The sequence below is a fragment of the Panthera leo genome, chromosome A1 (assembly GCF_018350215.1).
Source record: "Panthera leo isolate Ple1 chromosome A1, P.leo_Ple1_pat1.1, whole genome shotgun sequence".
NCBI classification, from domain to species: domain Eukaryota; kingdom Metazoa; phylum Chordata; class Mammalia; order Carnivora; family Felidae; genus Panthera; species Panthera leo.
Genome location: NC_056679.1, coordinates 238,019,463 through 238,042,547, shown reverse-complemented (window position 1 = coordinate 238,042,547; position 23,085 = coordinate 238,019,463). Strand labels below are relative to the sequence as shown.

General features: G+C 59.3%; 1 protein-coding gene and 1 pseudogene across 1 annotated transcript in view; both read right to left on the bottom strand.

The window, feature by feature from the left end:
• Positions 1-734: 734 nt before the first annotated feature.
• LOC122198711 lies at positions 735-4,842 on the bottom strand (annotated as a pseudogene).
• Positions 4,843-18,851: 14,009 nt separating this feature from the next.
• Positions 18,852-23,085, bottom strand: part of SLC6A3 (solute carrier family 6 member 3) — a 37,966-nt gene continuing 33,732 nt past the window's right edge. The window contains exons 13-14 of the mRNA XM_042903437.1: positions 22,398-22,469; positions 18,852-18,971 (exon numbers count right to left, since the gene is read on the bottom strand). Of these exons, the coding sequence (XP_042759371.1) occupies positions 18,948-18,971; positions 22,398-22,469 (96 nt within the window). The 3' untranslated portion in view covers positions 18,852-18,947. The remainder of the gene's footprint in view (positions 18,972-22,397; positions 22,470-23,085) is intronic.

Genomic DNA, 23,085 nt, shown 5'->3' with positions numbered 1-23,085 from the left:
CTTGGCACATGTCTTCTCCCATTCTGTAGGTTGTCTTTTAGTTTTGTTGACTGTGTCCTTCCCCGTGCAGAAGCTTTTTCGTTTTGGTGTAGTTTCTTTTTGCTATTTTATTATTGGTGTCTCAGAAGACATCGCTGGAAAAGAGGAAAAAAGTTGCTATGGGCCGTAACAACTTTGGACAGCAAAGTTCTAGTCTGTTCTCCTGTTGCTTCCTTCTAACTTGTCATACGTTTCACTTCTACGTATGCCGTCAAGTCCACGATAACATCGTCCTTTTTGCTTTAAACGGTCAGCTGTGCTTTGAGTAAGTTAAGTAGGAGCACAGATGCTTGACATCAGTTCACGTGCACCCACCTGCTCTCTCGGCTCCTTCGTGCGTGTCTTGATTGCTAGCTGCTCTTTACTCCTTTGCTTCCGTGGCTTTTTTAAAGCACTTCTTACGACGTACATCCAGTGGTGGTGGATTGTGTCAACCGTTTTTGAATGAAAATACTTTTAACCTGCCTTCATTTTTTTATTTCCTCAAATTTATTTTTCAGGAGTGACTGAAATAAAAAAATACAACGGAGTCCCACCATCATGGAAATGGCCTTAAGAGATAAAAGGGTCAGACAAACATCATTGCTTCCCATTTCCAACCAGTAGTTATCGTTGATAAACAGAGGGCCAAAAGTCCGTCAAGAATCCTCAAGAGATGTTCTCTGATACAACACGCCTGTTCACAGGGGGAAACACTAGCGTAACTTGCACGAGCTTCTCGACTCGTCACACGAGACAAGCGCAGAAGCGCCCCATGCATCTGAGAACGCTGGACTAGCCCCCTTGTAGAAAGCTTTGCCTCCTTCCTTGCGGGGTGTCCTGCTCGGGCAGCGAAGCGAGCCTGTGGACCCGATGTCCGATGAACAGTGTCAAACAGATGGGAGTGAGCCCCGCAGCCGCTGTGACGGGTCGTGCCGTCATCCGGCTGAGGAACGTGTGTGTATTCTCGGGACCTGGGAGCGACCCCTTTGCAGCGGCACAGATGCTGAGGTAGGCAGCTCGGGACATGAGAACACCCTCCACAGCGCAGGCCCTCCATCCCACCGGATTTGTAGATCTCACCCAGGCAGTCGTCGAGGCCCCTGGGTTCCCTCTCTGGTCCAGCTTGGCCCGCATCAGCTGCCAGACGGGTACGAACAAAATCCAGAGGATACACAAAACACGGGGATGTGGCCCCAGCGGTACCACCTGATGCCAGATGCCCTGCAGAGTAGCGCCGAATTGGGCTCTGTGGTCCACACCACCCGGGAAGACCCGCTTGTGTTTATCTTTGAAGGCGAAGTTGAGAGCCTGGGTGGGGAAGTATCTGACGACGTTGGCCGGTGACCACGCCAGGAGGACAGGACCCCCTGCTCCTTGGGGACACGAACCTCACAGCCCGTGATGCCCTTGCATCGCTGTCTGTGGCAATGTGCTTGCTGGCACCCTGCACCTGCGGCAGCAGCTTGACCCGCTCGACGGGCACTGTCGTGGTCTCGGAGATGGTCTCGGGCGCTGCACCCGCGAAGGACACCGTGGCTTCTGTCACGTTCCAAGGAAAGAGGAGGGAAGTGACTGGGGGAACGTGGTAGGAACCGGCTGGAACTCCAGGCCCCTGGGCTGCCTTTGTTTTTTGGAAAGGTATTTTCAGTAATTGTAGAGTCCCGGGTTGACACACATGTTTTCTTCATGTGAAAGCACACTGTTGCAGTACCTTCTGGCCTGTGTTGTTTCTGATGAGAAATTAACAGCTATTTCTGGTCCTGTTTCTCTGCCTAGAGTGTATCCCTTTTCTCTGGCTGGTTTTAGAATTTTTTTAAAGCCATTGCCTTTTTAGCAATTCGGCGGTGACGTGCTGTAGCGTGGTTCCTCTTGTCTGTCCCGCTGGATGCTTACCGAACTCCTTTACTTTGGGAGTCTCATCAAATTTGCAAATGTGCAGCCAAGAAGCCTTTAAATATTTGGTCTGCCTCTTCTTTGGAGTCCAGCTGTGTGTATATCAGACAGCTTGACGCTGTTCGATGGTGAGGAAGGTCTGTTTAGTTTTTCAATTTTTCCCCCTTCCCATACTTAGGTTTGGATCCTTTCTAATGTTATGTTTCCAGGTTCACTGACTCTTTTTTGTATTTTCCAAACTGCCAAGCTTATCCTGTGAATTTTCCATTTCAGTTCTGTTTTTCATTTCTGGAAGTTCCATTGAGTTTTACAATCTTTTGCGTGTCCTGGAGAAAACCCCATGTGGCAGATAGATCTCTTTCTTCTATCTTTGTGCAGACACGCTTCTCCGTTTTTGGGGGTGTAACAGTTTATTCGACTACGTCCCTGTTAATAGACACCTGAGTTGTTTCTAGCCTTTAGCTATGAAAACTTGGACTATAACGCGTGACCTCGAACATACGTTTTTCCATGTCTTAATTTGCCAGTGTGTTTTTGAGGTAGATCCTTGGACGGGGAACTGTCGATTCAAACGATGGACGTGGGGACGCTTCTCCAGCGGCTGCCCGGCGCCTCCCCTCGGGTGGCAGCCTGCTGGTATCCTGCCGGCAAAGGCTGAGGAAACCTGTTTCTCTGTAGCTGTGCCAGCAGAGGACAGTGTCCGGCCTGTGGAGTTCTGCCGGTCCGACAGGTGAGATGCTGTCCCTCGACTCGGGGTCGTTTTCGTTTCTGTTTCCCTGATCGTGGGGAATAAGCGGCCTCGGGAGCAGGAGCTGTGGCTATTCCGGGTCCTGGGCCGTGGTGCGCTTGCGGTGTTTCTGAGCTGAGGAGCAGCCCCCGCCGCGGGTCACCGGGTCTCAGTGCATCGGAGACCGGCTCTGCGGGGCTCGTCCAGTAAAAACAAGATCCTGTCGGTGGGCTGCTGGGTCCGGGAAGTTGGAAACTGCAGTTGAGGCGCCACCTAGGTGCACACCTTAGAGAGAACAGCTGCCAGAGGCAATTTGGGGTAGGCGCCCAGCTCTGCGCATCTTCTCTGGGATCAAGTGGGTTTCTTCGCGTTATCTCAGAAAGTCAGGCGGCCACAGCCGGGGAGCCCGGAAGGTGGCCCCCGTTCTCAGGTGAGGTGTGGGCTCCCTGGCGCTCTCCTTCATGTGGTCAGCATAGTGCGCCCACGGCAGAGCGGTCAGGAAGGGTAAGGATCAGAGGCCCCCGGAGTCGTGCCTGGCACGGAGGAGTGGCCACGTTGCGTGGACCACCCCCGTCATCTTCGCTGGTTAGAACGCCTGTGCGCGAGGTGTCGGGTGGGCTGGGGTAAGAGAGGGGAGGGCCAGGCCCTGGGCTCTGAGTGAGTTCTCGTGGCTGCCGTAACTGGGTCCCACAGGTGGGCGGCTTAGCCGTCAGACATTTACTTCTCCCGGTGCTGGAGGCTGGGAGGCTGGCAGGCTGGGAGGCTGGGACGCGGGTGGGGGCAGAGCGGGTTCCTCCTGAGGCCTCTCTGCTTGGCCTGTATGTGCCGACTCTGTGTCCTCACCTGGCCGTCCCCGTGCGTGTCCGTGTCCGGTCTCGTCTTCCTAGGAGGACACGGGTCATGTGGATCAGGGACACCCTAGTGACCTGTTTTGGCTTGACCACCTCTGTAGACCTGACGTCCAAACGCAGTCACGTTCTAAGGAGTTAGGAGTCAGGGCTTCAACAGACGAACTTGCAGAAAACGATTCTTTCCATAGCAGCCCTCAATTCTGTTGCAAATCCCCCCAGTGTGTCTCCGTAATCAATCCCTGTTGTTTTGAGGGTCGGAGGAAATGCCGGGGGCACGTGAGGTCGTGGGAAGGGGGGAGATGCAGGCCAAGCCAGGACTGTGTGTCCCCCTGCGTCCCTGACACTTGAGTGCACGCTGGTCCCCGGAGATGCTCCCCAGCCTCCTGTTGGAGGGGGCTGGTGTCAGAAAGGGGAGGTCCAGTGTCACCCCAGGAGGGTCTCAGGAGAAAGGGCGGTCCAGTGTCTTGCTAGGAGGTCTCAGGAGGACGTTTGGCCTGTTCAGGTGTCGGGAGCTGGGTGGGGGGAGGGGTCCCTTGATTCCACTGCCCTCGGGGCAGCGCCGATGGTCCCCAGGGTTAGGCCTCATCAACAGCCCCATTTCCCGGTGGAAAATCAACGAGATTACAGGTTTCAGCCTTAGAACACACGAGCACTATTATTATCTTACAAAAAGCCGGGCTGGCCTTCCCGCAACGCTTTTAATACGACTTAGTGTCAATATTGGGGTTCGCAGTTACCTCAGGAAACCCGTCTTGAACAAATAATGGATTCTATTCTCTGGAACACACGGGCCGCCAAACAATGTCTGGAAGCCGACCGGCTCATGGAAACAGCTCTTTTAGTGGCAGGAAGAAGTCAGCCGGAGGCTGTGCCTAATGCTTGATCAAGCTTCCTCGTCTCCCATGCTGACATTTCCCCGACTCCCAGCCTGGGCTCTGATTGCCGGTGTAATTGCCCCTTGGTCACGAGTGGTAATGACCGCTCTGGACCTCCCACGTGGTAAGCCCAGGCGCCAGGGCACCGGGCCTCCCGGGAGCACGGACACGCTGCCACAGGCCGAGGGGCACCGGTGGACCCTCGGCAACCACGCCAGGTGCACGCGTGGAGCAGGGCCTCGGAGGTGGTGCTCTTAACTTGAGGTTCGGCCCCAGGGCACCCGACACTCCTGTCCGCTGGTCTGGAAGGAAGAGACGCCATGTGAAGGCGCTGTCCTGAGAACAACATGCATGGATTCAGTTCAGCGCCCACAACTTACCCACGTTGGAGCGATTTGCACACGAGGAAACTGAAGCAAGAAGCATCTGGGGCTGGGGGCCGGGCCACCGACGCCGCCCCTTGAGCAGAGCTCATGCCGCCTGCCACCCCCTAGTGTGTGAAGGGCCGGATGGTGGGTACGCGAGGATCTGGAAGGAAGGAAGGGGGAACTGGTGACGTGCGAGTCCTCCCCAGGCAGGAGAGCAGGGCCAGGGGTGCCTCGGGAGGGCACAGGGTCCTGCCTCTCTAGAGACCGAGCCATGCAGAAGGGGTGGATGTGCCTGTGGCTGCGGAGTCCTGGGGCTTCCACAGGCGGGAGGCCCCAACGTGGCTGTGTCTCAGGTCCCGGAGCCGCAGGAGCCGGGCTGGACCGGAGCAGAGGGAGCACCAGGGTGGTCAGCAGCGCCCCCATGCACCTGCAGACTCGGGGCCAGTCAGTGAGGAGAAGGGTCCCCCAGCTGTGCCCACGTGGCACCATGGGTGGCCACGCACCTACAGCAGCAGTCACACCGAGAGGAAGAAACCACAGAAGCCAGGAAGGTGACAGCGCATCTGTGATGGGGGTAGAGAGTCGGGAACTCAGACGTGGCCTGTCCCAGACGTGGTGCCCGAGACCCGGGGTGAGGATAGGCAGGAGGGGCCGTGTGTCAGGCAAGCTGGGCCCGTGAGCGCTGGGTGCTTTGGTGGCGGCTGGGCAGGGGTCCCATGCACGTCCCTGCCTGGCCCCTCCAGGGACTGACCCAGCTCAGAGTGGCCTTGGGGGCCCTCGGGGCGGGCAGTTTATGCCCATCTGCTTACTGCTGTTGGAGGGTTTTCCTTTCAAGCGACACGCCACGCAGGTAAACATCTGTAACCAGACTCAATTCACCCCCGGGCTGCGGAAGCGGATTCTGGGCTTCAAACATGTCCACCGCTCGTGACAACGCCCCGCCCCACCCCTGCAGCGCCCCGGACGTGGGCAAGCAGACCTCACGTGCAAAAGCAGGTTCCCACCGCTGAGGGCACCGAGGGCAGTGCTCTGGTGCCCTCCAAGGCATCTCATGAGGAAACAGGTCGCGGGGCACGCTGCTGCCCTGGGGAGGGGCCGTGGCTGCGGCCACCGAACTGTCCCCACAGCCCCAAGGCTGGCCATGCTGGCATCTGTCCTGCGCTACAGGGCACTCGCTGTGGTGGTGTTTGTAGCAGTGAGGATCGGAGACGGCCGGAACGTCCAAGTGCAGGAGAGCGCCGGCGACGTCCAGATGCGGAGGGAAGGACGGCTGTGGAAGGAGCAGGCAGCTGTCTCCTGAGAGTGAACCGAAGTGAAAACAGAAGGTGTTAACGCACGTAGTGTTCATCCAGTTACAGGGAAGCGAAACTCTGGGGGAGCGGCCACGTGGGAGGTGAGGCAGGGCTGGCAGGCCGGGCCTCTGCGGGAGGTCCACACACGTAGAATCAGAGAGAAGGAAGCAGGCCGATGCTAGTGTGGACGTAGGCGAAGTGAGCTGTCCCCGGAGCGTCTACAGATTGCAAGGCTCAGAATAAGAGGGGTCTGGTCCCTTGAGTCCTGGAGGCCAGAGTCCACGGCCACGGAGTGGGGAGTGGGCACGTTGGCTGCGGGGGCTCTGAGGGCAAAGCCCTGGGGGCCTCCCTCCCGCTCCTGGGGCTGCTGGCATCCTAGGTGTCCCTGCTTGTGGCTGTGTCAGCCCTTCTCCACCCGTCTCCACCAGGAGTCTGCGTGTCCCTCTTCCTCCTGCGAGGGTGCCGGGGGCGGGGGGTCGGCCAGGGCGCAGCCGGCTCCGGGGCGGTCCCATGTTCCCAGACGAGGCCCTGCTCTGAGGTTCTTGGCAGACGTGGATTTGGGGGCCCCACTCCACCACTAACAGGTGTGGTGGGAGGCGGGGAGACTGAGCGAGAGAAGGGAACTGTCCCAGTGACGCGGAGCATGGCACTGTGTCCTCCGTGGGATGGACTCAGAGGACCAGAGAAGATCTTTGTTTTAATGGTTTTACGTCCAGCTTTTCACTCTGAAATTATTACTTACAAAATACGTTACAAAACCCGATGGAAGACGGACGTGTTCCACAGCAGCTCCCCGACAGCAGCGGCCGGGAGACCGGTCTCTGCAGCCTGCCCTGCGCTCCTTTTCCGGGCCGGGACCTGACCCAGGGCACAACCGCGGTCAGTGTCTCTTGGGTCTCCCCCGGGGGCGGAGCCTCGTCCTCCGCACGTTTGGGGGGCATCGGCCATGGTGAGGTACGTGTCCCAGCCTGGGCCCGTCTGCTGTTTCCTGGCGGTCTTGCTGAAGCCCTGCCGGGCCCCACTTGGGAGCGTCGTGGCCAGGCGCTCGCTGGGTCATCCTGACCGCTCGGCGACCCGGCGTCTGCGGCTTCCCTGCTGCAAAGTTGCCACTTCCCGCTTCGGTACCTTGTGAGGACCTGCCTGCTGACTTAACGCCCCCGGGGGTCCTGCCTACGGCTCGATCGCTGGCCCTGGCGTTGGCCTCGGGTTCCGCTGTCCCCAGCACTCTGCCAAAGGAGGAGCTTGCCCCGCCTTCCCTCTGTTGTGGACTCGTGGGCACTTGTTTCGTTCGGTGGTGCCAGGGCTTGAACAGGTGTGTCCCCCGGACTCATGTGCCACAGCCCTGACTCTCGCTGTGATGGTCGGGAGGCGGGCCTTCCGGAGGCGCTTGGGTGGGACGGGGTTCCCGGGGTGGGCCCCAGGGTGCGATCAGCGCCCCCGTAGGAGAGACGCCAGAGCGTGCGCTCCGCCCACGTGAGTGAGGGTGGCGCCTGGAGGCCCTGCTCTCAGAACCGTGAGGAATAAATGTGTCTGCAGACTCCCCAGTCTAAGGCACTTCCCCGTGGCAGCCGGAGCTGGGACGGGGGGCTCCGGGCCACTACCGGCATTGTTAGCTTTGCACAGACTGTGGCAAACCTGGCCTGTGGGAACCTTCGGGCCGGCTTGGGTGCTTCCCACAGCCCTGCCGTCGGGGTGCACCCTGGCCCTGCGGCTCTCACGTGGCCCAGCCTCCTGGCACTTCCTTGGTCTCAGCTCCGGAGCCAACCCCCCCTGCGGCAGGTGGATGTCAGACCCCAGGCTGTCTGGGAACAGAGCTGAGGGCTACCCTGCACCACCCCCCAGGCACCCAGCCCATCCGTTCCCTGCAGCCTCTCCCTCTCTCTGCTGCTTGTCTCCCGAGGCGACACCCTCCTATCCCCAGGGCCTCGCGCTCTGCGGGGACTTTGTTCAGAGCTCCACGGCCGCCACCCTGAGACCCTTTAATGAGCTTTGAAAAGGGCCCCTGGATGCTCATTTTGTGCTCCGCCTGCAAATGATGCAGCGGGTTCTGATTATCTGCTGCTTGCTCGGTTCGAGAACACGCACAAAGTAATTTCAGGCTTGCTAACTCCTCTCTCTCAGCGAAGAGAGATTTCCTAAGTAGGGCACAGTGTCCAGACGCACGTCCCTCTGTCTTGCAGCATACGGCCAAAATACTGGCTAAATCCCTGTTAGCGTGGAGTGGGACCCCCAAACCCATGTCCGCCCGGCCTGGGCCTGCTGGGGGTTGGGGGTCAGGCATCCCTCCGCCTGTGGACGTCCCCACAGGCCCCAGAGCCACTGCTTAGGGCGAGGAGGGGCTGGGGGGGGAGGTGGGAGGCAGGGCCGAGGGGCACGGAGTTGGGGGCAGGTGCCCAGGAGGTGGGGTGCTGGCCCCCGGGGGCTCTGGCTGCGTGGAGAGAAGCTGGCCTCGGCGGCGGTGGGCCGGCGTGTGTGGGGGAGGCTAACTCACCTCACCAGACACCAGACAGGCAGTGGCGTTGCGTCTGCCCCCGGAGGGAGGCGCGGGGAAGGGGACGGGAGCAAATGAGCGCACCTATGGCACAGCAGCCCCGGGGCCAGCTTCTTGCACACACCCCTGGCCTGCCGAGGCTGCGTCGCCGGGACCCATGGGGCAGCGGCAGCCCCTGGCCGTGGTCAGCAGGACAGCTCAGCTGGTAGTTTCGATCTGTTTGCATCTCCAGGTAGAAGGTCGCGTGGAGCCGTCAGAAAGCTACTCACTGGATTAAAAACCCACCCCTTCAGGGGCGCCTGAGTGGCGCAGTCGGTTAAGCGTCCGACTTCAGCCAGGTCACGATCTCGCGGTCCATGAGTTCGAGCCCCGCGTCGGGCTCTGGGCTGATGGCTCGGAGCCTGGAGCCTGTTTCCGATTCTGTGTCTCCCTCTCTCTCTGCCCCTCCCCCGTTCATGCTCTGTCTCTCTCTGTCCCAAAAATAAATAAAAAACGTTGAAAAAAAAAAAACAAAAAAAAAAACCCACCCCTTCAATGTGCTGGAAACACCCTCTCAGGAGCCGGTGGCCTGCAGAGCGTCGTCCTGGGGCCGGGACCCACGCCCCCACCTGTCGGGCCCCTTGCTAGGGTTCAGCTCCCGTAAGGCTTCTGACAGCTGTCCGGGCACGGTGAGGGAGCAGAGGGAGTGGAAGAGGCCTGTCCTCCCCTGCGGTGCGTCCCCCTCGGCGCACAGACCCCAGAGCGCCCCCACTTCCCCCCCCCCCACCCCCCCGCCCGTGGCTGGAAGAGTTAGTTTGCCGCCTTCTGGAATGGATCTGTAGGTGACTATCACCTTTTCCTTCTCAGCTTTTAAAATGATCATTTTGTGTATAATAGAACTTTTTAGAATCTTCGATTGAAGTTTCTTGTGTGAAAAAGGCTTAAGGGATATCCAAATGTTTAATAGCTGGTGGATTGTAACCCGCCTTTGAATGCGTTTGTCGAAAAGCCTCTCCAAATATTAGCCTTTGATCCAGACGGGGAAGGAGCGTGCAGTGAGGCCCCAGGGCGGAGGCGTTCTGGTTTGAACCCGACGAAGCGTCTGCCGGACCCTTCATCCACACAACTGATAACTTGAAGAGAGAGGAATTTAGCTCCTGGAATAAGTAAAATTATTTAAATTCTAGACAAATACATTTAGTGCATAAGTCAATACTGGCTGGGTTTTTAAAGTTCAGTTATAGAAACAGAAGTCCTTTGCATTCTGTTTGGAAAAGCCAGATTTCTAAGCAAATAGCGTTTGTGCTATTTTTTCCCATGCCTTCTGTTCACCCTGTGTGCTTGGAGGGACACCTGAGGCAGCCATCCCCAGGGGGGCAGCCTTCCTGGAAAACAGCACCCCCTCGAGAGCAGGGGCCGGCTCAGGGCAGAAGTTCCCAGTGTCATGAGGGTCCCGTGGTAGTCTAAGCCCCTCGGGGAGAGCAGGGGGAAGCCGGGAGGAACAGGAGGGATGTCTTTGGTCCCTCGTACGTTGCTGGAAGACTGGAGCCTGGGGAGACTCAGAGTCTGAGTTTCTGAGCAAGTTCCCCTGGGTGTCAAACTCACGGCTTTGTAACAGACCAAGCGAAGTCACAAGAAAGGGACTCTGCCCTTTCTGGGCTACGCCGCAGCCAGCGCGGGGTGGATGGCCGTGGGGGCATTGCCGTCCCTGCGTGACTTCCTGTGGGGTGCCCAGGACGTGCACCACGGCTAGCCAGCCTCCGCTGCGATCTTGGCTCTGGCGGTGGCTGTGGGAGGTGCTGGCTGGGTGCCAGGGCAGGGGTGGTGGGGAGGCCTGCCCCTAGGCCAGCTCCCGTGTCCCCTGCACAAACCGGCCGTTCCCAGGGGCCTCTGTGAGTGGCCCCGGGTCCTCTAGTTGGGTGGAGGTGACAGATCCTACCAAGGATCCTGACTGACACAGCGTCCTACACTCGCTTAGGAGTCAGAGGTTCTGGCTTCCCTCCCCGGAGACACAGAGGTACCGGCCGACACCAGGCTGCATTTCTATGTGACTGAACGGTTCTCTAACATCAGCAGCCTCTGCTCTGCTCTGCACCCATTCCCCTCACCTGTCGACCCCTGGCCAGTGCGTGCAGGTGTCTGTGACCTGTGGCCCCAGGGCCCTTGATTCCTGCTGCAGACAGCGGTGCATATTCCTACACTAAAGGCTGGGAGGCCTTCTGCCCAGGGAAACGGGGGTAACTCAGCACCGCCCCCCCCCCAGTCCACCGGGGCTCCGTTGCCTTTCTGTCGTGTACCCGGACAACGAGGGCAGTCTGCTGTCCTCAAATCCCCCTCTTGGCCACCCCCACCCCTCGGGACCCGGTCCCTTCTCAGACTTGCCTGCCCTGGGCCTTCCCCTTCCCCACCTGCCGGCTTGGGCCGAGGGGCAGAGTGGGGCCTGGGGTGACCCACCGTCCTGAGCACATCAAGTGGTCGCCCGCCCTACGGAGGGGGTGCAGGGCCCCGAGTCTTCAACCTGACCTGAAAATTCGTGTCTCCCTCTCTCCTTCTCCCCGCCCCTTCCTCCTGCCTCGCCACCCCTTCCCCTGCTCTGTCTCCGTGTCTCTCCATCTCTCTCTGTCTCTGATCCTCTCTCGCTCGCTCTCTCTCATGTGCACACACCTGAAGCACACGTTCCACACAGTGGAACTTGCCCTGTTCTCAGGTGCACTGACTCGTGTTTTCTGTTTTGTTAAAATGAAGAATGAAGCCAGACTCACTAAATTGAAATATTCTGCCATTTCCATTCTGTGTAAGGACACCAAAAATGGCAGTTGAAAGAAGGCCATGGCTCTCGGGCTTGGCTGATGGGACTGTCCCCACTGCCCAGCCAACTCCGCACCGGGAAGCTGGGTGGGGGGAGTCCAGGCAACCCCCCACCCCCACCTGCAGACACAGGTGGGGGAGCCGCTGGCTTTTGTTTTGTTTTCCCAGCCCTGGGGTGAGCCTTCTCTGTGCAGTCAGGTGGGCTGGGTTTTAGGACCCCGCTCTGCGGGGCGGGCGGGTGCCCCGGGCTTTGTGCTGCGGTTGTGACCCAGGGGTCTTTGGGAAGAAGAGGGCAGCAGGCAGTGTCTTCCATGGGGACAGCGGCACACAGGACTTACTAATTAACTGTATCTCAAAAAAGGCAACCTCTCTGCTGTCAGTAATCAGGAAGCAGGTAAAAGCCATGAACTTTGGCTGGTCAGATGCATCTACAGAGATTAAAGCGGGATTGTGGAATAAATATAAGAAAAGCCAAACACGGAGAATCCATTTACTCCGTATATCACCTATTTCACGGATACAGAAACTTTATTAAAATGCTTCTCTCAAAGGAAAAATCACATGGCTTTTCTGGGCTTTAACAGCCAGACTTTGTGTCTAAAGGTCACTTGGTGAAGAGCATAAATCCGATGGTAAAGTGCAGCGTGGACACAGGGACTGAGACCTGCGTAGACAGGATATGGGGCAGGGGCAGGCTCTTCCCTCCCAGGGAGCTTGCTTTCTGCAGGAGGTTAGTGTGGGGAGAAAACATGGCTTCAGGGTTTTGAGGTTAATTTCACTTGTATTAAAGAGTGCCATGTCCTTGGAGAATAAATGCTAAATATAGCATTCATGTCCAGTCCCACAGCAGGGATTTGAGATTGGACCGGAACGACAGACTTTTAGGTGTAATACAGGACCTTTCACTCATTCATAGTCCCGTCCACCATCTGTGCTCCCACCCATCCACCTACCTGCTCATCCAAGTACTCCTCCATCCATCCATCACCTATCCATCCAACCATTCACCATCCATCCACCCATCCAACCATCTACCTTCCATCCATCCGTCCACCATCCATCCATCCATCTATCCACCTACCTGCTCATCTATGCAAGTACTCTTCCATCCATCCATCATCCATTCATCCAATAACTCACCCATCCAACCACCCATGCATCCACCATCCATCTACCATCCATCTATCCATCCACCATCCATCCATTCATCCATTGTCCATCCATCCATCCATCCATCCATCCATCTACCTGCTCATCCATCCAAGTACTCCTCCATCCATCCATCCAATCATCCATCCATCCACCCATCCAACCATCCATCCATCCACCCATCCATCCATCGTCCGTCCATCTATCCATCATCTGTCCATTCACCCATTATCCATCCATCCATCCACCATCCATCCATCCATCCACCTACCTGCTCATCCCTCCAAGTACTTCTCCATCCGTCATCATTCATCCATCCAACCATCCACCCACCCACCCATCCACCATTCATCCATCCATCCATCGTCCATCCATTCATCCACCATCCATCCACCCATCCATCCATCCATCCATCATCCAACCAACCATCCATCCATCCATCCATTGTCCGTCCATTCACCCATCATCCATCCATCCATCCATCCATTCACCTACCTGCTCATCCATCCAAGTACTCCTCCATCCATCCATCATCCATCCATCCAACCATTCACCCATCCATCCATCCACCATCCATCCACCATCCATCCAACCATTCACCCATCCATCCATCCACCATCCATCCACCATCCATCCACCCATCCACCCGTCCATCCACCCGTCCATCCATCCATCCATCCATCCATTCACTATCCAACAACCCAACCACCTGCCCATCAATCACCCATCTGCATATTCATCTATCCATTCCTCCATCATCTATCCATTCATCATCCACCCACCCACCCACCCTCCCATCCATTCCTCTACTCCTTCTTCCTTCCTTTCTCCCCTTCTTCCACCTATCCTTCTGTTCATCCATCTACCCATTCACCAAATCCCCGCCTATCCGTTCATCCACCCGTTCATGTAAATGCCCACCCATTAACTCATTTTTGTGTAGATATATATTAAGTGCCACTATGAACCATGCACGGGGCCTATTCAAGACATTGGCAGAAATGATAAGGCCGACTCCTCAGTCCTTGCTCCCAGGGGAGCTCCCAGCCCACTGAAGAGAGAGACAGCACTCCCCTTCCATGGGGCGCCTGCTGGGGCCAGCTGGGGAGAGTGGAGGGTTTAAGAAGCAGGACCAGGGCTGAGCCCAGGAGCAGGGGTTAGAGCAGACTTCTAGAGGTGATGTCCAAGAGAAGCAGGGATGGTGTGAGGGTTCGGTGGTTAGAAAGTGGGGGATGGGAGTGGAAAGGAGATTGTTCTTGACAGAGGGACAGGCAGAGGAGAAGACCGGCGAGGTGGACCCCAGCATGTGGTGACAGGGAACCTGAGCTCCCATGCTGGGCAAACCCACCACCTATTCTAGTTCCCTGGGGCTGCTGTCACAGAACAGCCAGGGCCGGGTGGCCTAAAACAACAGAAACATACTCTCTCACTATCCTAGAGTCCAAGTTTGAAGGCAAGCTACTGGCAGGGCTGTCCCTTCCCCAGGGCCCTGAGAGAGAGTTCCTCTATCCCATGTTCCTCTCCTGGCTTCTGGTAGTGACCTCTGGTCTGGGGCCACATCGCTCCATACTGTCCCTTTGTGGTCACACGGCCTTCTCCCTGCGCGTCTGTGTCTCCGTCTCTCTCCTCCCCCTGCAGGTCACCAGACACGGTGGGTTACACGGACCTCCTTCCTATGACCTCGCGTTAACTAATTACGTCCCGTTAAATGTCTTTCCCACGTAGGACACCACTTCACACGTGTAATGACAACCACTTGTGCTGTCGAGTGCGTGGGGCCACGGAAATGCTCCAGAACCACCCTAGCGTAACAGTAATTACATCTCCAAACAAGGTCCTGCTCTGACATGCTGGGGGGACACGAGTTCACCTCCGATGCCACCCCCGAGGTCACTGCCATCTGCCACAGGTCCTCTCCTGCTAAGCTGGACCGTGCTCACTCCCCGGGCTGACCGGCATTTCCGCTGGTCCCCTTGTGCGTTCGTAAGCACTCGCACGTGCTCCTGACAGATGTGCGCACGCTTGGGGGGGCACATAGCTGGGGGTGGAATTGTGGCATTTGGGGGGGCACGTCATCCCCGGTTGGGACTCCTGAGCAGCAGAGCCTGACGCGGGGGTGCGCCCGATTCGGAAGGGGGGCACCCTCAGGAGAAAGCGAGGGGGAGGGGTGGCCAAGAACAGGTCTGGTTTCAGGTGCAGTGGAGCCCGGCCCGACCCTCGGGGGGCCCGGAGCACACTTCTGCCTCAGGTGGGGTGCCCGGCTCGTGTACACCCGGCTCAGCCGGGGCTTGGCAACCGGCCACTCCCGGGCGGGCCTTGAATGCCAGGCATCTCTGGGCGAGGCAGTCCCTGGGGTGCTCCGGACCTAAACTGCTAGGCTGCAGCCCGGGCAGGTGGGGAACGGTCACACCTGGTGGCGGAAGAAATACCGCACGTGGGGTGGGGCCCCGGAGCACCCAAAACTGGGCTTGCGACGGTACGTTCAACTTTGTAGGCCGTGCAAACGCTTTCGCGAGTAGATGTGTTCATTTGCTTTCCTGCCCGAAATGCACGGGGGCTCCCTGCCCCTGCCTGCTCACTGGCACGGGGCGGGGGGCAGACTTCTCAAATTTTGCCGGTAGGGCAGGTGACGGGCGGTGTCACACACCGCTGGTCTGCCTCGCACATCCTCGTTTCTTTAACAAGCCTGAGTACCTTTCCGTAGGCACATCGGCCACGGGGACACGCGTCCTCTGCTCTGCACCCGCCCGTCTCCCTACTGGGTTTTCGTGACGTTGTAACTTACACCTTACGCACATACTTGTGTACGTTTGGTTTTCATCCGGGGCTCCTGGCTCACAGCTCCCAAAACCTCTTGGAGTTTCCTGAGAGAAGAGTCATGGGAGCATCTTGTGTTACAGCATTTGGTCCCTGGTCCCCGGCTCCTGAATCACTTGCAGCCACCAGGGCGAAGTGTGTGTCTTACCCGCAGCCCTTTTCCAGCCCCGCTGGGCTTCCTCGACGAGGGCACTGTGGGAAACCCCGCAGAAGCACTGGTTGCCAGAGGAACCCCCTGAATTGAGGGTTGGAAGGTTCAGCCCCACCCCTGGTTTCTGGGGGAGCCTCGGCTGGGGCTGGATCAGCGGCCAGTGGCCCGTGACTCAGTCCGCCACAGTGCGCGGTGAAGCCTCCCACGACCCAGAAGGACGGGGTCCAGGGGGCATCCCGGCTGGCGGACGGGGCCGCTCCGTGCAGCACCGTGCTGGGCCCAGATCCCAGAAATCCTTTGGCTGGGGACGTCGCCCTGTGTATGTCTTCCTCTGGCTGTTGACCTGTCACCTTTGACATCCTTGGTAACAAACCAGTGCTCTTTGGTTTTCTGAGATCTGTGAGCCACTCGAGCAAATGCATTGAACCTGAAGAGGGGGCTGTGGGAACCTCTGACTTGTGGCCATTCGGGCAGAAGCGCGGGTGACAGCCCGCACTCGTGACTCACCCAGAGCGGAAGTGGACGTCTTGCGGGACCGAGCCCTGAGCCTGTGGGATCTGGCGGATGGTGTCAGGAGTAGCCAAACCTCCGGACAGCCCGCCGGGGTCACACAGAACTGCCCGACGTGGGGAAAACCACCGCGTGTCAGAACTGGACTCAGAGTCAACACTGACCACTGAGCAACAACGTCCCGTTTTTATTGACTTGTAGGAGTTCTTTATATATTCGAGGGATAAGCCCCTCGTCGCCTCCATACGTGGCTCAGCTCTGGGAAGCCCACGGCTGTCTGTCCACGGACTGCCTAGGCAGGACCCCAGCCCGGACACTTGGGGCCAGGACACCAGCGAAACTCCCGTCATAACCCAAGGGCTGTGGAGACCGGGTCTCTCGGCAGCTCTGGGGAGGCGCGGCTCTGGGAAGGCAGCTCCTGGCACCGTCCAGAAAGGCACTGCACGCGCTTGGCTTTCTGGAGGATCTCTGCTGATTGCTGCAGACCGGGCGTGAGAGCGCGTGGACGTGCACACGCGTGCTCGCGTGTGATGTGTGCAGCGTGCGTGGTGTGTGTGTCCACGTACACGTGCCGTGGGGGGGCATGTACGAAGAGGGCAGCCCGCGTGTCCGCATATTCACGTATGTGGCATGTGCAGCACGCACAGTGTGTGTACGTGCGTGTCCCTGTGTGTCCAGGGACGTAGACAACCTGGCCTCCAGGAGTTTCGGACGTCCTTCCCACCCCAAGACCTCTGGCCCCACCGCTGTCCCAGGTATGTGACGCCCAGAGGCCTCCCCGTGGGGGACCGTGGCCACCGGCACCCGGGGGAGGGTACAGCAGGAACGGAACAGGCCAGGGTCCTGCCTGAGCTGCCGGAGGCCACGGACGCCGAGTCAGAGTGGACCTTGCCGGCTCCCGAGGCACCTTGGTGACCTAGCATAACCACGCTAGGGCCCACGTGGCTCATCCCCTTGGGGCAGGTCTTCTGTCCCACCGGGGCCCGTCGTGATGGCTCGTCTTCACCCTCGACCTCCAGAGGCTGGCAGAGGTGGAGACACCTGGGGGCCCGGGAAGGTGGGCTGCAGCCATGCAGCAGACAGGACCCCGGGGAAGCAGCGCAGGAAGCTCCGGATGGTCGAGGCCTGGGTCAGCAGCACGTGGAACTGACAGGAAGACTCTCTGTGCGTGTCCCGCGGCCCCTGAAGGAAGCCAGGTGTTCTTTGGGGAGGGCGATCTGGGGCAAGCATGGTCACATGGGTGGGGGCAGGAGGGCCCTGATGTGGGTGTGCCTGCGGGATCCGCCGGCCGGGGGCAGGGCTGGGGGCCTTGTAGGAGTGACCGGTGTCCTGGGAGGTGGGTCACAGCCTGGCGGGAGGGCCCAGCTGAGGGGCAGAGCTGCCTGGCATCTAGAGGGACCCCTGTGGCCACAGACTGGACGAGAGATTCTCAGGGACCAAGGGCAGGGAGCCACACGGGACTCTGGTGTCCTGTCCCCAGAAGAAGGGCTTGGGCTGGGGGTGTGGTGGTCTGACCGCAGGGCTGGAGTCTGGACAGGTGGGGAGCCTGCGGGGGAGCGGACGAGCGCATGAGGGCTCCGGAGAGTCAGGCCAGGGTGGGGCGGCGCCAGTGGGCACCGGGGACCCCTGCAGGTGTGGGCGGGGGGCTCGGGTTAAGGCCTGCTCCCCAGAGGCCCAGCTGTGCTCCCTGTGGGTGAGGGAGGAGCTGGGTTAGAAGAACCGAGTCAGGAGTGAGAGCCTCAGGCACCAGGTGGGTGAGGCCACAGCTCCAGCCAAGAAAAGGTAGCCACGGAGCTACGGTGATTTTTCCCACATGGATTTATTGTTGGTGATGCGTCACACAAGATGCCGACCACGGACACAGACAGACAGACAGATGCGACACCCGTTATCTATGCAGAGTACTCAGCTCCTCAGAAGGAGGTAGACCCGGTTCCTGTCGGCCACGACCCCCGACAGTCCACGAGCCGGTTTCCCTGCGCGGGGAGCTCCTCGGCCCCGGGCGCCAGGCTCCCCCCGCTGGGCCACCACGCGGCAGGGTTCTGACTTCTGGCAGCTGCTTCCCTCCAGGCGACGCGGGCCGCAGTCTGCACCGGCGTGGCTGATATTCCTTAACCGACAACTGGAACGTTGGCAAGCAGACGTTCAGAAACCAACCCTGCGTTCTGAGAACTGGCTTTGATTCACAGGGAAAAAGGATTTAAAACAGCCATTCCCTAACGTAAACGGTGTCGTTACTGATGCGACGCGTGCCTGCGAGAAATCAAGTCCCGGGGGGCTTCCTCTCCAGGGCCCAGGTCTCCAGGCCGCCTGCCACGGGCACGCTGTGTGGTCAGGGCCCGCCAGGTGGGCACGCGCTCCACACGTGAGGAGCACGCCTTCTCCCCCACGGCCGGGGGTCCACGTGAGGTGGCCACGGCTGACTGGGGTTCACTCGGACCCCCCGGAGTTTTATTTCTCTCGGCTAGAAGGAAATACAGAGTATCTGCGCTGCACACGCCGGGGCCCTCGGGGGGCCGCGAGCGACTGGGTGCGTGGCGTGGAGACACGTGGTGGCCCCCAGTTTGTTGCCTTGTGCGGTTTCCCCGCTGTGCCTTCTGCACAATGAGGCGAAATATGACAGCGGGCTTTCTTAATTTGAGCCCAAACGGAACACCCAGGAAGTTACAAGCACTGGGCTCTCGGCATCCACAATTACCACTTTTCTCCTCAACACACGGGCGACAGCAGGACCCGCGCTGCAGGGCGGCCGGGGAGGGGAGCTGGCGGGGCACACACGGAACGCGGACGGACGGACGTCTTCTACCTGCGGGGACGGCACAGATCTACGGCGAGTGATCACAGCGACACAGCACGGACGGCCAGTCCCGTCCTGGCGGCAAGGAAGGGGCGCAGGGGGTCAGGGCTGAGCCTCTGCGTGGTGCGGTCCCGGGAATGCAGAAGGGGGACCCTCCGAGCAGCCGTCTCTCCCGAAGCCCGGCTTCCCGCGGCGGGGCCCCCCGGCCTCTGCGTCCTCTACACCAGGAGCCAGTGGCGCAGCTAGAAAGGAAACGGCCTCTTCAGGAGCAGAGCGGGGAGCCACTTGGGTAAAGGCGGCTCCTGGGCTGCGGGCCCCGCTCGGGCCGAGAGACCCGCCAGCAGAGCGCCCGGCCGCCACGCAGCACGCCCAGCCGGGCACGCTGGCCTGGGGCGCCACGGGCCGGACGCCCACGGTAAGCTTCTAGGAACACGCCTCGCGTGAACAGCCTTCCACGTAATGTAAATATACGTGCATAAACCACACGTGAATACTCACACGCCGAGCCTCAGAGAGACACGTAAACAAACCCGTTGGCGAGGAGCGGCCGGAGAGCAGGGCTGCGGTGGGGGGGGCCGGGGCGGGGCCCCCGGGGCGTGTGTCACGCCAGCCGCCGGGCGGACAACGCCGGCTGGCCGACCGGCGATGCCCCGGGCGCCCCGGGGCCGCCTCTGATCCCCGTCCCCGTGGACGGCCGCGCCCTGCGCTTCCGTTGTGTCTGCTCGGCCCCGGAGGAGTCGGGGGCAGGCCCCACTTTCCGCTCCGGGAGGCCAAGACCGACAAGAGTGGTATTTAGTCCTCCGCAAATGTCACCACCTGCTATTATGCAGCTGTTACTTCGGCCTATTTTTGAGCACAAGCCGTTCGACCGCTAAATGGCAAGAACCGTAGGTTTTAAACGCTTCGAGACGAGAACATGCAGGCTCGTTCCTGACGCGGCCGCACCAGGGGCGGGAAGACGCGGAGTCTCCCGCGGGTGGGGCAGGGGGACCCGCAGGGCGCGTCCGCAGTCCTGGCCGGGACACACACTGCCCGCCGGGGTCCCCGGGGGCCAGAGCAGGGCCGTGTAGGGCAGGCAGGTGGAAGGGGCTGGAGCCCTAGAGCTCCACGGGGACGCCCCACTTCGGACCAGTCCGCTTTTCAGGGACACGGAAGTATCTATCGATGTGCGGGGACCACACGGTGCAGAGGTCAAGGGAGAGACCAAAGTGGTGGGGACCGTGTTCGCTTCAGGGGTGGGGGGAGGGGCGGGGCAGGTGCACGCGTTTCTCAGCGTGGCGTCTGTGTGGCAGTTCGCGGGGCTTTGTTACTTAGACAAATAAATCTAACAGGAAGAGCTGTGTGTGCACGAACGAGAAGAGGGCGCTGTACGTCCTCGTGCCTGCGTCGCAGAGTTTACGGAACTTCTGAGGGAGCCGAGGCCCGGAGGACCGGGCGAGTGTCACAACCGGAGCCCCGAGGGGAACAGAGGCAACGGGCAAGGGTGGAAGGTGTGGGCTGCAAAGTTCCCAGAACCGGCAACACCCACCGGTGCACCGACCCCGGACACGCACGATGTCTTGTGCAAAGGGAGCCGCCGAGCGCAGCCTCAAAATGCCAGAAGGCGGCAGCTGTCCACCGAGAACTGTGTGTGCACGGAAGCGGTCTCCTGAGTAAGGGCAGAATCAAGTTCACAGACACACGAGAGTCGGGAAGCTTGTCGGGAGCCCTCCTTAAAGGCAAGTCTGAAGGATTGTTTCTTCAAGCAAGAAAACGATCCTCAGAGGGGCGATGTATATGCCAAAACGTCGGGAGGAAAAATAAACAGCCAACGTGCACGTTAACCCAAGAGAGCATTTCCATACAACACAGCAATAATTGTGATAATAAGTGTCTAATCTGTGGGTTAAAAAAAAGACAGAAATCGGACGCTAATCGCATAAGTCCTTGTAATATTAAGGATGGGGGTACTTTATATATGTAAAGTGAGATACGTATGTATGATTTCAAAGGTAACTATTAAAGGAATAAAGTGTAATTATGTAAATAAAGTATATGAGTATGTAAGTTCCAAACAGAAAAAAGGGGAAAAAGGCGAAAAAGAGCAAATCCTCCAAAAAGCGATCCATAAAAAGGTAATAAAGGAAAAAAGAAACATTAAAAATGCAGCAAAGAGTTAAAAAAGATCATGGAATCAAGCCTAAATACATTAATAATCACAACAAATGTAAATGGACAAACCTCTCTGTCAGAGCAAAAAATTCCAGGTGTACCCCAGGTTTGCAAAAGAGGCCTACATTTTGAGACGATCGCAAAGTTGAAAGTTAAAAGATTACACAAGAGGGGCGCCTGGGTGGCTCAGGTCACGATCTCACGGTTCGTGGGTTCGAGCCCCACATCGGGCTCTTTGCTGACAGCTCGGAGCCTGGAGCCTGCTTCACATTCTGTGCCTCCTTCTCTCTCTCTGCACCTCCCTGCTTGTGCTCTCTCTCTCTCTCTCTCTCTCTCAAAAATAAACATTAAAAAAATTTTTAAAGGATTACACAAGATATTTCTGGGAGACTCAGGAGAAACCTGGTGCAGCTACACTCATCTCAGCCCCCGAGAACTTTAGCAGCAAAAGCACCACAAGGGAGAGAAGACGTGTGAAGTCCTGGGGGAGATGTGGCCGTCCTAAATGTGTCTTTACCTCAGAAGCAGCCTTAGGATATAAAGCAAAAATCTGTTGGAGCTACAGGGGGAACGTGGACAGGTACGCTCCCCAGGTGGGATATTCTAGTGTTTCCCAGTGCTCTGGGCGAGCCAAGCCGAAGGCGAAGGCAGAGCGGGTCCAAGACGGACTGCAGCGACCACAGCCTAGCGGGGCGGACGGAAGGGGGAGCGCGTCAGCGGCTAGAGGGCACGTTCATCTCAGGATGCGCTAGCGTCTGCCAAGGGTCAGGGGCTCAGCCGCACACAGGCCCGCACTCGCTTCCAGGAACAGGGTCGCAGACGTCTGAGCGAAATGCGACTGCTTCACACACAGACCGCAGGCAGATCAAGGAGACATCCCTGCACATCTGGGGACTCGAAGGCACCTCGCGGGGTGGAGGAGTCACAATGAAAATTAAAATACCCTTAGCACTAAGTGATCGGGAAAACACCAGGTTAAACGTGGTGGAGGGCTTTGTTAGGGAAGAAGAGGGCTTGGAGACGGAGGGCCCAGGGTCTCACTTGAGAAACTCGCCAAAGTTAAATGGAAGAAATCCAAGGACGGGACAGACCCAGTTCTGCCGCGGGCCCCGTGGGACCCGGCTCCTCCCACCCCGGGCGCCCTCCTGCCTCTCTGCAGCCCCCCCACAACCCGAAGCAGCCTGAGTGACCCCCGCAGGTCGGGCTCCAGACCTCCCGGTCTCTGGCCTCCTGCCCCCCAAGGGCAAGGGCGGGCAAGGCTCTGAGCTGTTTCAGACCGTCTCCCTCCCTGGTCCCTGGTGGGGCAGCCCCCTCCCTCACGCGGGAGGCCCCCTCCCGGGGCCCGCGCCCCACGCGCGACCCCTCTGCTCCCTCTTTCTGCCCCCTTGCCGCCCCGCCCGGTACGGGGGTGCTCGGGGGGCAGGCCCGGCACCGCACGGCCCACTCCCAGTGTTTGCTCAGGGAATGAACGTGGCCTCGTGGCTCAGGGAGGCCCGAGACGGCGGGGGGGCACTCACCCTGAACTGGCGCACCTCCCCGCTGTCCACCAGCTCGCGCTCCTGCTCGGGTGTGATGGCGTACGCCAGTTTCTAGAAGGGAAGGGGAGGCGTGGGCACAGGCGTGCGCTCGGTGAAGTGCACAGGCCCCTCGGACACGCCGTGAGGCTGGGGCTGACGGCCTGGCCTCCCCAGACCCTGGAGCAGAGTCCAGCCCGCGTGAAAGGGCAGGTTTCTGTCTCGACACCAAGCTGGCCGTGGGTTCCGGGTGAGTGAATGGCACACACTCCCCCTGGGAGTCTCTGGGCCGGGGACCTTCCATGGCCGCCACAGCCCACCTGCCTCACCTACTGAGAGGTTATGTGGTTTGTGTTCGGAGTCTGGCCCCTGGAGCTGCAGCCCTGCCTGCTCCAGGGTGAGAGAGGGCCCCAGGCTGGGCCCCGCAGGCAGTGAGGGGTCCCCCTGCGTCATGCCAGCCTGCTTTGCCTGGAGCTCCGGTGACCCTGGGGCTCCCTCTGTCCCTCCCTCCCAAGAGGCTCCGGGGAATCCCAGGGACCTGGGGCCGTGCCTGCCCCAGACCCGGCCTGACTGGCCAGGCCTGCTCATTCCAGCCTGTGGGGGAGCCGTGTGGCCCCAGCAGGGTCCCCGGACTGGCCAGGGCGCAGCAACGGGGCTCGGCTGCCCGTTCTCCCCAGGAAACCGTGTGGGA